General features: G+C 59.7%; 5 protein-coding genes across 5 annotated transcripts; 2 read left to right on the top strand and 3 right to left on the bottom strand.

The window, feature by feature from the left end:
• Positions 1-314: 314 nt before the first annotated feature.
• K452DRAFT_328475 (uncharacterized protein) lies at positions 315-1459 on the bottom strand (the record flags this gene model as incomplete). The annotated part of the gene is made up of 3 exons (XM_033544988.1): positions 315-1101; positions 1251-1305; positions 1408-1459. The coding sequence occupies 3 exons, from the start codon at positions 1457-1459 to the stop codon at positions 315-317; spliced, it is 894 nt and encodes a 297-aa protein (XP_033394901.1).
• Positions 1460-2249: 790 nt separating this feature from the next.
• Positions 2250-3122, top strand: K452DRAFT_233234 (uncharacterized protein; the record flags this gene model as incomplete). Its single annotated transcript, XM_033537291.1, has 2 exons — positions 2250-2484; positions 2566-3122. The coding sequence occupies 2 exons, from the start codon at positions 2250-2252 to the stop codon at positions 3120-3122; spliced, it is 792 nt and encodes a 263-aa protein (XP_033394900.1).
• A 2572-nt stretch (positions 3123-5694) lies between these two features.
• On the top strand, positions 5695-6605 carry K452DRAFT_232993 (uncharacterized protein; the record flags this gene model as incomplete). Its single annotated transcript, XM_033537274.1, has 2 exons — positions 5695-6138; positions 6258-6605. 2 exons carry the CDS (start codon positions 5695-5697, stop codon positions 6603-6605), a joined length of 792 nt encoding a protein of 263 aa, XP_033394899.1.
• Positions 6606-6983: 378 nt separating this feature from the next.
• On the bottom strand, positions 6984-10073 carry K452DRAFT_290282 (uncharacterized protein). The gene is made up of 5 exons (XM_033540975.1): positions 9917-10073; positions 7890-9829; positions 7580-7807; positions 7273-7503; positions 6984-7194 (listed from the first exon to the last, which is right to left on the bottom strand). The coding sequence occupies exons 1-5, from the start codon at positions 9948-9950 to the stop codon at positions 7042-7044; spliced, it is 2586 nt and encodes an 861-aa protein (XP_033394898.1). The 5' UTR covers positions 9951-10073; the 3' UTR covers positions 6984-7041.
• Positions 10074-10553: 480 nt separating this feature from the next.
• On the bottom strand, positions 10554-12597 carry K452DRAFT_360883 (uncharacterized protein). Its single transcript, XM_033546381.1, has 3 exons — positions 12298-12597; positions 11866-12246; positions 10554-11813 (listed from the first exon to the last, which is right to left on the bottom strand). The coding sequence occupies exons 1-3, from the start codon at positions 12574-12576 to the stop codon at positions 10716-10718; spliced, it is 1758 nt and encodes a 585-aa protein (XP_033394897.1). The 5' UTR covers positions 12577-12597; the 3' UTR covers positions 10554-10715.
• Between the last annotated feature and the right edge of the window lie 2435 nt (positions 12598-15032).

The raw sequence follows: 15032 nt of genomic DNA, 5'->3' as shown, positions 1-15032 counted from the left end.
AAGCCGCTCGGTCTGGTTCTGAGCCGAGAGGGCATGGGGTCGGAGGGGTGGTGGCGGTCAGTGATCACAACGCTTGGGTCTGAGCCACTTGTTTTTGGTTTGTTGGCGGTACCTACCTATGTAGATAGCACGAATCGAAGCTGCTGGCTGGCATTGAATCTCGTTCACGTCCGCGCCCGTGCAATGAAGCAAGCATGGAAGCGATGCGGGCAGAGCGGAGAACCATGGATGGCATTCATTATACAGCATCAATCAATCTAGCTAGCAGCCTACAAAGCAAGCCATACCTTACACTACAGCCTATACATAAAGACCTACAGCATATTGCGGCGCCAATGCTTAGTAGCCAGCTCCTCGATCTGGGGCACCTCAACCGGCCCCTTCGCGACGCCATTCTCGATAGCCTCGACGACAGCCTCGCCAACCAAGTCCGCCTTAAGCGGCTTCACGCCCCCGGCGCCCATCAGCCAGGTCAAGCGGCCGCCTACGGCCGAGTTGACCAAGCTCGCGGCGCCGGTGGCCGCAGCTAGCGGCACGGTGAAGGCGCGCGAGGCGTCCCACATGAAGGGGGCGCGGACGAAGACGGAGCGCATGGCCGGGAACGCTTCGGCGATGGTGGCCTCGGCCTCGCGCTTGGTCGAGATGTAGCGGGCAGGGAGGACGGGGGCGCCGGCCGCCGCGGACAGGAAGACGAAGGTGCCGACGTGCTGGGCCGCGGCTTCGCGCGCGAGCAGGATGGCCGAGTCCCGGTTCATCAGCTCGTACGTGAGCTGGCCGTCCCTCTCGGCGGGGGCGATAGCCGGGCCCCCTCCTCCTGCAGCGCCGCCGTTGTTGTCGAGCGGGTTAGTGGCGCTGCCGGCCTTGTGGGCGCTGAAAGCGCGGCGGAGCCCCGAGAGCGGGGACTCACGGCCTTGCAGGACGCCCTTGTAGTCGGCTTCGAGCAGGATGCCCATGGTGTGGACGACGGCGTCGGCGGAGGCCAGGTGGGCGGCGTAGGTGGGCGGGTCGAGGATGTTGGCGCGGGCCCATGTTATCGAGGAGGCCCAGGGGGGTGGGTCGGGCGAGGAGGAGACGGCGGACCAGGTGGGGGCGCCGGAGCGGCTGTGAGGGGGGTGGGTTAGTGGTGGTGGTGAGAGCTAGCTGTGGGTGGGTGGTGGGGTGAGGGAAAAAGGGGTGCGGGGCAGGCAGAGCTCTCTGTGGTGAGAGGGGCAGAGCTCTGTGTGTGTAAGAGAGAGTGTGTATGTACGTGCCTGATGGAGGTGACGGACCAGCCGCGAGCGACGGCGGCTTTGCAGATGCGGGTGCCTGTGGAGGAGCAAGAAGCATGTTGTCAGCATATATCGAGATGGAAGAATAGGTAGACACAGATGGATGCGGGACGACGACAGGCTGGCCCGCAGCACGTACCAAGGAAGCCATTGCCTCCACACACCACGATCTTCTTCGACGCGGACGCCATCGTCTTTCGTCTGTTGTTGTTTTGTCTTCGTCGTCGTGTCGGAGTCTTGACCTCATCGACTTTGGGCTGGCTGGCTGGCACCAAGCACCAAAGAACCTCCCGCTCTGCAAGGAACGATCGAGAAAGCATGCCGCCCCAAAGCGACCAACCACCGCCGCCAACCTCGACCACCACGGGCGTAGAAGACACGACCAACACGGCCGCCTCGACGCCTACCGCTGCCCATCATCATCCTCACCAACACAAAAAGTCGCGCTCCCACACCCGCACCCCCTCCGAGATCCCCGCCGAGCTGCGCGGCGACTTTGCCCCCGGCGTCTGGGAACCCGCTCACGAGAAACGCCGCGCCCACAACCGCAACACGTCGCTCGCCCTGCCGAGCAGCCCCAGCTCCGACGAGGCCGACCACCACCGCACCCCGCGCCCGCGCAAAGGAGCCGGCGGCGGCGGAGGAGGAGGCGGAGGCGGAGGAGCCGGCGGACACGGACACGCTCACTCGCACTCGCACTCGTCGTCGCACCATTCGCACTCGCATAGTGCCGGCAGTGCTGCCGCCACCACCACGATCAACACCACTACCACTACCAGCACCACCACCGGCACCGCCACTACCGCAGCCGGCAAGAAGCGCGCCGCGCCCGCGCCGCTACACCTCGAGCAGCACCAGCCGCCGCGGAACAAGCGCGCGTCGCACGGGCACAGCCACAGCACGGCATCGGCAGCGACGCCACCGCTCTCGTCGTCGCGGCGCACGACGGCCAACTCGATTGCCAGCGCCAACCCGTACGCCATGGCGGGCCCGTCGGACAAGAAGCGCGTCAAGGGGGCGCGCATCACGCGGGCGTTCCGCATTGGCAGCGAGGCGTGGAAGCTGGACGACAAGGAGCGGCCGGCAGGCATCCCGGACGACCACACGACGGGGTGGCGCGTCTACGTCGAGAACATTGAGGGAGGGCCCGACATGGGGCTGTGGCTGAACAAGGTGCAGTTTAGCCTGCACGAGACGTATCCGAACGCGAAGAGGAGTGCGTGACCCCGCCCACATACTACATTCCACACACACACACAAAGGCTACAAAAAAGAAGCTAACGCTCGCTCCCCGCAGTGATATCCGCGCCGCCATTCGAAGTCCGCGAGACGGGCTGGGGCGGCTTCACCGTCGAGATACGGCTGTACTTCCAGCCGTACGTGGGCGAGAAGCACGCGGTGCGGTCGCACTACCTGTACCTAGAGCCGTACGGGGCGCCGGAGCAAGCGGAGCGGATGAAGGCCGCCAACCTCGTCAAAGCGGAGATCCTGGACTTTGTCGAGTTCAACGAGCCGACGGAGGCGCTGTACGCGGCGCTGACGGACGAGGAGCGGCAGTGGGAGGGGGGCAGCAGCAGCGCGGGGCCCGGAGGAGGGAAGGGCAGGGGCAAGGCGGCCGGCGTGGTCATGGCGGGGAGTGCGGGGGCCAAGACGGTCGAGCTGCCTGAGCGCGGCAGCGAGAGCATGCCGTATAGTCGGCAGATGGAGGAGAGCTTGCTGCGGCTGCTGCGGGGCGCGGAAGCGGACGTGGAGAGGCAGGTTGAGGAGCTGGCGAGGCGGAAGGAGGCGCTCGAGGGGCGGCGGCGCGACCTCGCTAGCACGGGGGATCTGGAGGTGGGGAAGAAGAAGAAGTAGTTGGTGGTGGTGTTTTTGGCGGGGTCGGTCGGTCGGTTGGGTTGGGTTGGGTTGGGTTCTTGCTTGGGCTGGGGCGTCTTTTCTTTCTTGGTGGGATGGATGGATGGATGGATGGATGGATGGAGGGTGGTTAAGGGAGCGGCATGTACTGGACTGACTGGAGTGACTGCGGCACGATGATGGCTGAGCCAGCTTCTTTTTTCTTTTCTTTTCCTTTTGTTCTTCTCCTTACACTCCGGTATCCCAGGTCACGCACGCACGTATGTCTGTCTGTCTGCCTGCTGCAGGCAAACGAAGAATGGCAAACGAAGAAATGCATGCGTACGACCAACGAGGCCCTCTTATATATTTATGATGGAGTGCAAACCGGGCCCGGACGCGCAAACAACCTGCGTACACTTCCCGCTTCTGTCCAAGTAACTAGGTAGACCATGAGATGTCTAACCACTCATCACCCACAGCCACAGCACAGCACAGCAAAGCACGGACCCACCGCCTAGCTGCTAGGTAAGTAAGACCAGGCTCGATCGAGCATATAGGTAGGTAGGTAGGTAGGCTTCTAATCCGTACTGCACTCTAAGTAGGGTAGGTACAGTACGTGCATCGCAGCCGCAGTACGCAGTAGTTCGCCAGCCAAGCCTCAAGCCTCAAGCTCTACTCGTAGTATAGTATCAAGAAGCGAGCGTTCAGTAAACAGCAGCGGCGGTGAGGGGGGTCTGGACTGGGTTCTTTGGAGCGTGGTGTGATTGAGGGCGGTTTGCTGCCTGATGACTGCTTTGTATGTATGTAGTCGTGGCAGGGTTACATACAATACAATACAAGCTTGAGTTATAGGCTGTTACGACGTACAGAGTACAACGTGGGTATGCGCCTTGGGCCCGGTTTTTTGGTGGGTTTGGGTTGGGGTTGCGGAAGTGTATTGTATGTAGGCTGGCTTGTGTTGCTACGTAGGTAGGCTGTGAGTATGTCACGAGATCTAGCGGTGATGGGTAGAATGGGTAGACGAGCAGCAGCTACCTACCTAGGTTGGGCAGGCAGCCATCGTCACTCCAATGGCGGTCATGATTCCCCCCACTCTTGAAGTTTTCCTGCCTAGGTACTCCGTACAGTTTACGCATGCAGGAAAGCGCGAATCGTCTACTCCTACCGCATCCCGAGACAGCATGGCTCAGCGCACGGACGCAGCAACCCGCAATCTTTTCTGCGGGAAACGAAGAAGAGGAGAAGTAAGTACCTACAGTATAGGACGGCAAAACCCGTTCGCCAAAGAAGCCTCCTCTACCTAGCTAGGTAGTTCTCTCTCACCGTCTTTGTCAGGACCGCGCGCAACCAGCTGCAACCTAGAACCTTGTCCGACACAGCTACGGAGTACATACTTCGTACGGAGGACACGTGCTACGCCCGAAAGATTGGCTGACTGACCCCACCCACCGCACATCGGCCACGATCCCGCGCGCGCGGCGGCGGCCGCCAAGGACGGCGCGTCGACGTCGTGGTCGTTTAACCCTTACCCAACGCGCTCTATTATGGCTTCGCAAACCACCAACACAACAAGCCACGAACACACACCACAAACACGCACACCTCGTCCCCGTCCTAACCACACAAGCGCAAGCGCAAGCAAGCAAGCAGCAAACCCGCCCGATTCAATCCCACGGCACACGCGCGCGCACGACTCGCCGCCGCAGCCCCCAAGCCCTACAAAAGGCGGCACGACTCAGGGCATCCCTGTCTTGAGCCGACTCGCCCCACTCTTCGGTACTGTACAGACGAGACCCTGGCCGCGGCCGCGGATGCGGGACGCGGCGTGGCGGGAAGCGAATCTCGGATCATGGTAGCCGTGCGTGGTCTGGCCATACGGATGTACCGCCGGGCGTGGGATTGCCCATTGGGAGGGAGGATTTGGGTGCTGGTTGGGATTGGGGATTCCGGCTGCCGCCGCCGCCGTCGGGAAGGATGCGGGATGGATTCGAGGCGGATTTGTGGCGTGGCCGCGTGTTGTGTGAGGCGGTAGGTACGGTACGTAGGGAGGTTGTGCCTAGGTAGGGACCTGGTGGGAGCAGGCCAGGCCGGGAGGGAGTATCGGAATCGGAGGAGAGGTGGGGTGGGGGCTTGACTCTGGAGCTGCTTCTTCTGCTGCCTGATTGATTGACTGATTGACTGATCGATTGTTCGATTGATTGATTGACTGACTGATGGGCATGGACTGACCTACGGACTGACTGACTGGTGGGTTTATTTTTCTTTCTTCGGTCTCTGCTCTTCCCTTTTCTCTTTCTTTCTCACTCTCCCACTTCATCACCTACTTCCTTCCCTCCTCCTCTTCCTCCTCCTCCTCCTGCTCCTGCCTACCTACCTACCTAAGCCCAATTGCCCTCCAAAAAGCCAATTGAAGCCACACACACACACACACACAAAGGGACCCAATTGGCACGCGCAAGAGCCGTCCTCTCACCACCACCACCACCACCAGGCAGGCCGACCTTTTCCGCCATCCGAGCCGACACCCGACGCCTCATCCGGCAGCTTTTCCGCTCCCCCCACCCCAACCAAAACCACCACGAGCACAACAATGACGATCCTCCCCTCGGCGACGCGGCCCCCACCCGCCGCGAAGCCGACGGTCGTGCTCGCGCCCGGCGCCTGGCACACGCCCGACTGCTACGACGAAGTGCGCGAGCGGCTCTCGGCGCTCGGCTACCCGACGCAGAGCGTGGCGTACCCGTCGGTGGGGGCGGAGCCACCGACGGCGACGCTCTCGGACGACGTCGCGGCGGTGCGGGGCGCGGTGGCGGAGCTGGCGGACGCGGGCAAGAGCGTCGTGCTCGTCGTGCATTCGTACGGGGGCTGCGTGGGCGCGAGCGCGGTCGAGGGGCTTGGGGCGCGGACGCGGGCGCGCGCGGGCAAGAAGGGCGGCGTCGTCATGTTTGTGTATTTGGCGGCTTTTGTGGTGCCCAAGGGGAAGTGTTTGTTTGACATGTTTGCGGGGAATGCGCCGGCGTGGCTGGAGTTCGACGTGAGTACTGCCACTTACCCTCCTTGCTTGCTTCCTAACCACCTACCTACCTACCTACCTACGACGAGAGAAGGGTGCAAGAGCAGAGAGCAGTGCAGCTAACGCAACGCCACCGACAGGGCAACTACTGCACTCCCGCCACGCCCGCCCAAGTCTTCTACCACGACATGCCCGCGCCCGCCCAAGCGGCCGCCATCGCCAAGATCCAGCACCAATCGGCGCCCGTATTCCAGGGCACCGTGACCTACGAGCCGTGGCACGACATGCCGTGCACGTACCTGTTCTGCGCAGCAGACCAAGCCATCCCGCTCGCGATGCAGCAGCAGATGGCGGCGGTGCTGGGGCCCGAGACGACGACGTTCAGTTTTGTGGGCTCGCATTCGCCGTTTCTGAGCCAGCCGCAGGAGGTGGTTGAGGCGGTCGAGTTTGCGGCCAAGGTGGGGGTTGAGCGCGCGAAGAGGGGGTAGTGAGTGGGGGGGGTGTTGTGATACCAAATTGCACTGTAGATACGGACGGTATGGACGGGTGGAGCTGCCCGGTGGAGTAACTAATGGCTTTGGGATCTTGGTCCAAAAATTTGGGGTGCGTTCTGGTGCTAGATATCGATCAATGGGTTTTCAGAAGCCTGTGTTTATACGAACCTAGTCTTCCTACACATTCTACGGATTAGCGTCGCTGCTGTTGTTGAAGGCCTTCTGCTCCGTCCAATTCCCGGCCTGACTGAATAGTCTGTGTGTGTCGTTCCCAGGTTGATGATGCCAAAGATGGTGTACGCCTACCTATGCCTACCTACCTACCTACATACACACGTACATATCTTGATATAAATGCCTCCTATACACATCCTCTAATCTAGCTGCCTGCACGCCCACCTACAACAAACCCCCAGCACCACCAGCATCATCAACGCCCTACCTCCTCTTCCTCTTTCACGCCGTCGCCGTCATCGTCGTCGCCCTCCTTCTCCTCAGCAACGCGCTCCTCGTCGTCCAGCCCCCAGTGGCGAAACACGTCCCTCCACGCGGGGTCAAGCATTAGCCACGTGCATTCGCGGACCTGTATACAGCACCGGGGAGTCAGCCAGTCAGTCAACAGGACTTGCGAAAACCTAACAAACAAACAAAAACGACTCACCCATTCCGGCTGCTCATGGTGGCCCATCCGCTTGCTCTCGTCCCACACCCACTTCCCCAGACCCATAGCTTGCTCGATATTAGCCAGTTCCGTCTCATACAGGCGCAGCAGCCCGGCGGGGTCATCGTCAGCGGCAGGCGAGCGCTTAGCCGGCGAGGGATGCTGCCGCTGAAGCTGCAGCTTCGCTTCTTGCCATAAGGCGTCGGTTGCGAACCATGCGCATTCGCGGAGCTGTGCCGTGTCTGTGTCAGCGCCACTACTGCTACTGCCACCGACGAACGAGACGAAGCGAGCGGGAGAAACTCACCCATTCCGGCTGTTCATGATAGCCCCTGCCCTTGCCCTCATCCCACACCCACTTCCCAAGCCCCATTGCTTGCTCGATCTTAGCCAGTTCGGTCTCATAATACTGGTGCAGTAGCCCCGTGCGGTCGCCATCGTCAGCAGGCGAGCGCTTGGCCGCTGAGGATTGCTGAAGCTGATGCTTCTTCTCTTCCTCTTCTTGCCATGCGGCGGCGTCGGCTGTTAATTCGCGCTGTACCGTGTCAGCGCCGTTACCACCGACAGCAAAACAAAGCAATCAAAGCAAAGCAATCAAAACAAACAGGACCACTCACCCATTCCCCCTCCTCATGCCAGCCCGTCCCGCTCTCCTCATCCCACACCCACGTCCCCAGCCCCAAAGCCAGCTCGATCTCTTCCAGCATTGCCTCGTATAGGCCCATCAGCGTTTGCTGGAGCGCGTGCTTACTGGCCACGTCGTTGCTGTTGGCCGCGAACGCGAACTCGACGTGCGGCTCCTGCGGGATTTCGACGTGCAGCGCTTGCTCGACCGCGGTGAGGGTTGCGTCGCGGATGCTGGTGTTGGGGCGAAGGTCTTGGGGCGCGGGGGAGGGGTGCTGTTTTTGCTCCACCTCGGGCAGCGCTACCCTGATTATCTCCGGCATATGCCCAATCTTCCTGACATTGGCCGGCTTTTCTTCTTGCTCGACCTCGACACCCACATGCCTGACCCTGGCCGGCCGTGGCCTGATCCCAAGCAGCTGCTCCTCGACCCCAGCCAGCTCGCACTCCACACCCGCCAGCCTCGCAGCACACAAGTCCGCAAGCACGCCCGCGCCCTGATTAGCAAGCAAGCCCTTCGGCACAGCCTTCCGGTGCTTTAGCAGCAAGGCCTGGACGTGCCACGGGAGACAATCGACGGGCAAAGCGGCCGACTGGACCAGCACGCCCCAGGCGCGGCCCGGGTCGCGCGCGCGCAGGAACATCAGCACGAAGGCCAGCTCCGCGCGCGCGGTGGCGGTCCAGCGGAGGCCGCGCTGCGCCAGGCGCCGCTCGACGCGGTGTTCTTCGGTGGCGCTCCACGCGACGGGCGAGGGCATCGCGTCGTGCCACTGGTCGCGCGGCCCCGGCAGCCCCGCCCGCCCCGCCCGCCGCCGCTGCTGCTGCTGCGGCCTCTTGTCGTTCTGCAGGCCGGCCTGGACGGCCTTCCACTCGTGCCAGAGGCGGCGCGTGTGGCCCTCGTGCGCTACGGCTCGCAGGAAGGGCTCGTAGCTGCCGTACCAGTCGGAGCGGTCGACGAGGCTGCTCAGGCGGAGCAGCAGCCAGTCGCGGACAGTGGTGTCGTCTCTGTCGGCGTTTGGGAGGAGCTGGTAGCCGTCGGCAGCCCCGGGGGGAGGCAGGAGGGCGGTGTGCAGAAAGGCGCGGAGCAGGGCGCTGGGAAGGGGTTTGTTGCGGGCGAGGGCGGCGCCGAGGTAGTTGTGCATGGCCTGGAAGGCGCGGCAGCGCACGGCGCTGAGCAGGCCCAGCTCGATCAGCGGCGGGGGGAGCAGCTCACCCTCGCAAACGCGCGCGCTGAACGCGTTGGCGAGGACGAGCTGCTTGCGTGCCCGCAGGACTGTTATCTGCGCCTGGACGGTCGCCCGCAGCCGCGCGCTCACGTGCTTGCTCACCCAGCCCAGCAGCTCCAGCTTGTGGTCTCGCGTCAGGACGGGATTGCTCATGAAGCCGTCGATGATGCAGACGTAGTCGTGCTCGTACTCGCACGTCTGGAGCGCATCGCGCAGCGCCAGCTTAGCTGCATGGACGACGAGGGTCGTCTCTTTATCCACTCCTCCTCCTCCTCCTCCTCTTTCTTTTCCCCTCTCTTCCCTGCGCGCCAGCTTCACAAAGTCACGGCTCATGAGATCGCGCGGCGTGCGGGGCAGCAATCTCTGCGGCCACTGGCGTGGCTCGTAGCCGGGCCCGGCGAGGATATCGCGGAAGATGTCGACCTGGTTTGCGCGGGCGACGCCGCCGAGCAGCGAGGCGCGGAACTGCTCCCTGACGCCATCGGCCCAGGGGCGGGCGCGGCGGCCGCTGTCGGGATTCGATTGCGCATTGGGGGGAGGAGGAGGGCGGCTGCGGTGCTTGAGCGCGCGGATGAGTTGCGAGAGCTGCTCGGGCTGATGCTCGCGCTGCTGCCGGGTTGGCGTCAGGCGGGATGGCGTCGGGCGCGTGCTTGGTCGTCGGCCCTTTGCTCGGCCTTTCGGTGGTGCTGGTGCTGGTGCTGTTGCTTCTGTTGCTCGCCCGCGGCTGGTTAGCGTCATCCATGAGTTGTTTACAGCGAGACGTCCAGCGCCTGTACGGGACATTGTGTACGTACTTGAGCGCACGCGGCGAAGGTGTAAGGAGAGCATGGCCACCGATGCGGCAGCTCTAGAGTCGCACCACCAAGGGGGAGAGAGAGAGAGAGAAGGGACAGGAATTAGCTACGAATTGGCGACATGAATTCAGAGAAGCAGGACAGACATTGGTGTGTGAGAGGCGGTTCCACGCCTGGCTGCCGCCCATGCAGTACCCCTCTCGCGCGCATCCTGGTAGCTTTCATGCACCTCATGCCTGCTTCCTGTGCCTCATGCAGCCCCGTCACGTGTGTGCCCTGCTTCTCCGGGTCGGGGCGCGGCATAATATATACACCAGCAATCCAGTCTTATCCCTTAAGTGGCCAAAAATATCCAACGACAGCGGAAGACTCACCAATTGACGAAGAATGACAAACGACGTCAATGTCATTCAACACCAACAGCAGCGGGAGAGCTGCTCTGGTGGAAACGGCGCAAGTACTGACACGAGATAAGGCTGTGGCGGGCATGCGTACAGGTCACGACCCCGGCTCTGTTATGTTGGTACTCCATCTTGCTACTTCTTGAGCTGCCGGCGCTCATCGAGTTCTGAAGACTTGCTAGGACAGATATTCAGTTTATATAGGCAGCGGGGATACACTTGTCCAACGCAACAATCTCCAAGATCCAAGGATTCATCTGGCATTCGACTTCATACACAATTCGTATACGCCAACCGCTATACAGCATCACCAACCAATAGCCAACAAACGCTCACACGCTGCAAACGCACCCAAAAACACCCTCTCCACCCCCAAACCAACCACGCGTACATACAGACTACAACTTCGCGCCCTCCCTCCTCCTCTTCTCCTTATCCTGATCCCTTAGCACGCGCCTCAAGATCTTGCCACTCGGGCTCTTCGGAATCGAATCCACAAACTCAACGCCGCCCTTCAGCCACTTATGCCTGCTCTTATGGTCCTCGACGAATTTCTGCAACTGCCTTGCAACCATGCGGTCGCTTTCCTCCAGCCCCACCGCCGACGACTTGACGACGAAAACCTTGGGGACCTCGCCGGCGCTAGGGTCCGGGACGGGGATGACGGCGCAGTCGTTGACGGCCGGGTGGGTGAGGAGGTGGGCCTCGAGCTCTGCGGGCGCGACCTGCATGCCCTTGACCTTGATGAGCTCCTTGATGCGGTCGACGATGAAGACGTGGTCGTGGCCCTGTGGCGACTTCTTAATGACAGCTTCGTCGCCCGTGCGCATCCACCCGTCTTGGAACGTTTCGCGCGTGGCGTCGGGCTTGTGCAGGTAGCCGAGCGTGACCGAGGGCGACTTGACGATGAGCTCGCCTGGCTGGTCGTAGCCTGTGATTTCGACGCCTTCGAGCGAGACGAGCTTCGCTTCCACGCCGGGGACTAGCGACCCGGAGGACCCGAGCCAGATGTCGTGCTCGCTGGTCGAGCACACTACTGTGCTGGTTTCTGTGAGCCCGTAGCCTTGCCTGATGGACCAGCTTGGGTACTGCTTGATGACGTCCTCGGCGACCTCTTCTCCTAGAGGTGCGGCGCCGGTGAAAACCACGTCGACGCTGCTGAGGTCATACTGGTCGAGAAGGGCCTTGTTTTTCAACATCATGATGATGATCGGGGGCACGACATATAAGCCATTGATCTTGAAGCGCTGAATACACTCGAGGTAAGGTTTCATCTCAAACTTGGGCAGAACAACCACTCGATCGCCTCGGTAAACACTGGCATGGCAAATGACCACCAAACAGTAAATGTGGCTCATAGGGAGTAACCCGAGGACTGTCTCCGTGTAGTCGCTTTGCGTGCCCGGTGGAATCTTTTTATTCCGTGCAAGCTTGTCGTACGTCTTGATCTGGAGCGTGTTTGCGATGACGTTGTAGTGGGAAATCATAACACCTTTCTGTATTGATGTCAGTGGAGTCCGAACGATTCTTGAGAGTGTCTGGGCTTACCGGCAAACCGGAGGTGCCGCTCGAATAGCATAGAAATGCAGTCCTCTTCCTACCCTCGCCGGGTGCCAATCTCACTGGCTCCAAGCGCGGCAACTGAGCGCCCTCCAAACCCAATTGGTCTAGCGTCTTAAATCCCTGGGGCGTCGCCTTCCCGCCGGTAAATTCCTTGGGCAAATCTATTAGGTATATCCTGTTTCTGGGTAGGCCGGCTTTTTCTGCAGCCTCGAGAGCTGTGTCGAGCAACGTCGAGCACGTAAAGAGACATTTTGCGCCAGAGTCCTTCAACTGGTATTCGATCTCGGGAGCAGAGTAAGCAGCATTGGCAGGAGTCTGCACACCACCAAGACGGTGCGTCGCCCACGCAAGATTCAGGGTGTCGATCTGCCGCTGTCAGCTGCAATCCCTGTGAATTAAGATCGCCTTACGACATACTGTATTGACGCTGAAGAGAGCAATGACCTTGTCCCACTCGTTGCCTTGGTTTGGCTCCCATCCGAGCTCTTTCGCCAGCCCGCGCGCCAGAAATTCCACGCGATCCTTGGCCTCCAAAGCCGAGTATTCCTTGCCGGAGAGTCCGCAGGTAAAGGGCGGGTAAGAATATCCCAGCGGATGGCGGCCATAGGCCTCGTCCAGCATGAAATCGCCAATCGTGATCGAGTCCGGAGGGTCAAATGGGAGCTTTGGCACCCAGGAAGGAGGATGAAATACCATGCTGGCTGTGGCTCGTGGTCGGATGCGGGGTACGAGACTCTGGTGGTGGGTTTACTTGGAGATAGTGCCCTGTGTTTCTGGTTTGCTGGGATTATTAGTCGCTTTGATCAGGGGTTGCGAACAAGCTGTTAGATGGAGCTGCAGAAGCAGAGCTGCGAGGGCATATGCGTGGTGGGATTACACAATGCGAAGCCAATGGCAGAGTCAAGATTAGAACAGAGGGTAACACACCGTTGGGGAAGCCGGAAGTATCGTAGAGAGCTACCTATCAAGCTTGTATGTGGCGTAGGAAATCTGGGGTAGCAAAGGCCGAAGGATCATGCGGGGCGCGTCAGAGCCGAGGTTGCCGGACTAGACGGGCCGAGCGAGGTCCACCGGAGATGTAATCAATAAATGTGAGCTCTTGTTTGTTCGTCCTTCTTCACAGTGGCTAGGTATTTTTTGTGTGTGTGTAGTACACGACTAAACACACAAAATGAGGGGCATATGCGGACCTAGGCAGGCGCACGACAGGACGGTAAGCCATGTGCACGGACCTGGCCGTTTTCGAATGCCGGGCGCCCACCATCACCACTGCCAGCCTGCCCACTCGTCACCACCACCTTTTCACCAACCTCCGCTCCCCCGCAACTTTCCGCTTACCGCCGGCTTGTCGCACCAACTGCTATCTTAGCTTCAGCTTCATGTCACGCTTTCTTTGACAACAAACCGGCACAGCTTGCTTCCGATCGCCTTCACATCGTCATCTTGCGGGCAATCCAATGCCACGCCTGTGACTAACAAACACCGCTTGACCTCAGCTGCTTGCTGTCTACTACCAGCTGACCAGCATCGCAACAAAGTTTCATTCAATCATTCAATCAAACATCTCTCGCAATTAACACCTTCGCCATACTCAATCGAACCTTGAAATTTCAGCCCACGTGCCAACTTCACTTCACTCTCCTTCACATAGATTGCTCTTTGAACTAGCAAAGCTTTCGATCTATATAAGTCCGCTGGGAAATTCGCTACTGCTTGTCTTGCTTCAATCGCCACTTTGCTTTTCAACATACAATCAAGTCCGACCTCATAGAAGCGTGTCAACCAACGATATATATTCCCGTCAAGCCCACACCATAACGATACAGCCTTCAACATGCTCAAGGAGCTTTTGGACCTTTGTCCCCGGAGTGGTTGGCCGGAGTCAGGCATCCCGAAAAGTGTGGGGGATGACATGAACGGCGAAAGGAGGTTCCGCGCAACGTCTCAGCGTCGTGTCCGCGGGTCCCATGGCCTCGACAAATCGCCGTCTCATAGCACAGGTGAGTCATAAACCGATGGCTATTCACTTAAGAGTGATTCTAACAAATATGTTTTCTTGTATACAGATGGTTCTCGCAGGGAGGGTTTTTCCTCTACTACGAATTCTTCTCCTCCGGATGCTTCTCCATATGCTCTTCCTCAACTTAGCTCAACGCAGATAACCGTACCTACTTATAGTTCCGCATCGAGCGAACTCAGCTCTGTGCCTTCGGACATCGATGACGATAACGAAAATCATCAGGAACTAAGTCGGGGGTCTTTTAATGATTCTGACTCTGCCGTTGATCAACATCAAGCGAAGACGCGACTTATCTTGACTCCAGGAGGAAAAACTTCTTCTAAAGATCGCATTAGCGAAAATACAAGCGAAAGGGACAGTGACTACGAGGAAGCACAGGTCCGAAGTCGTTCTCGCAAGGCTACTAAGGGGAAAAAGAAGGCCGTCAGTAATGGAAATAAGAAAGGCAAAAAACAAGAGAGTAAGAAGGACCAAAAACAGAAGAGTAAGAACAGAAAGCGTAAAGGCGGTTCCGCAGTCTCCGAGTCCAACAGGTCGAAACGCCCCAAGGTCATTTTAGGGTCTCCATCAGTGACAGAAGAGGAGGTCTCTTCGCCCGCTCCAGGGCCGGCCACGGTGGGAGAAACCGCTGATCAAACAGCGCAAAGATTTGAGGATTTAGCTCTCGTGTCACCGGCAAAAGTGCGACCCCAACCATCACTGGACCATGGACCTGGAGTGCAACCTCCTGTAGACTTCATGACCACGCCAGAGGGCCGTGATATGGCTGAGCTCTCCAGGAAACTCATGGTCATCAGCACCTCCAAGGATAAACCGGATCCGATGGGCCTCCCCGAGGTATGGGCGGATGGACGGCAAGCGTTGTGTGAGACGCTGCCATACTACCGTGGCTATCAGTGTGCTGGGTACTGTACCGGAGGTTACGCCTGCGCCTTCATGTTTGACAAGCACTCAGGCGAGCGCGATTATATGGATGTCGATGTTGTGCTCTCCCTATCTGGCGGCGGCCGTTCGAGAGACGAGACATCCGGCAGCATGGTCCGAAGCAGAGATCAGAGCCTGACAAAACAGGTCCAGAATCTGGAGTTCAACATTAGGACCAAGAGCGCTGTGGCTTTGATCATTGGACAAA

The sequence above is a fragment of the Aplosporella prunicola genome (assembly GCF_010093885.1).
Source record: "Aplosporella prunicola CBS 121167 unplaced genomic scaffold K452scaffold_21, whole genome shotgun sequence".
In the NCBI taxonomy this organism is placed as follows: Eukaryota; Fungi; Ascomycota; class Dothideomycetes; order Botryosphaeriales; family Aplosporellaceae; genus Aplosporella; species Aplosporella prunicola.
Note: the sequence above shows the minus strand (reverse complement) of the source record. Positions and strands in the feature narration are given on the sequence as shown.

Excerpts from the sequence above, each read along its gene's own strand:
- K452DRAFT_290282 (XM_033540975.1), bottom strand. The coding sequence starts at position 9,950 with ATGCTCTCCTTACACCTTCGCCGCGTGCGCTCAA. Across the intron at positions 7,808-7,889 it reads GGCATGAGGAGGGGGAATGG|CGCGAATTAACAGCCGACGC; the intron begins GTGAGTGGTCCT and ends GACACGGTACAG. Across the intron at positions 7,504-7,579 it reads ATCATGAACAGCCGGAATGG|CTCCGCGAATGCGCATGGTT; the intron begins GTGAGTTTCTCC and ends GACACGGCACAG.
- K452DRAFT_360883 (XM_033546381.1), bottom strand. The coding sequence starts at position 12,576 with ATGGTATTTCATCCTCCTTCCTGGGTGCCAAAGCTCCCATTTGACCCT. Across the intron at positions 12,247-12,297 it reads CTCTCTTCAGCGTCAATACA|ATCGACACCCTGAATCTTGC; the intron begins GTATGTCGTAAG and ends TGACAGCGGCAG. Across the intron at positions 11,814-11,865 it reads GCGGCACCTCCGGTTTGCCG|AAAGGTGTTATGATTTCCCA; the intron begins GTAAGCCCAGAC and ends ACATCAATACAG.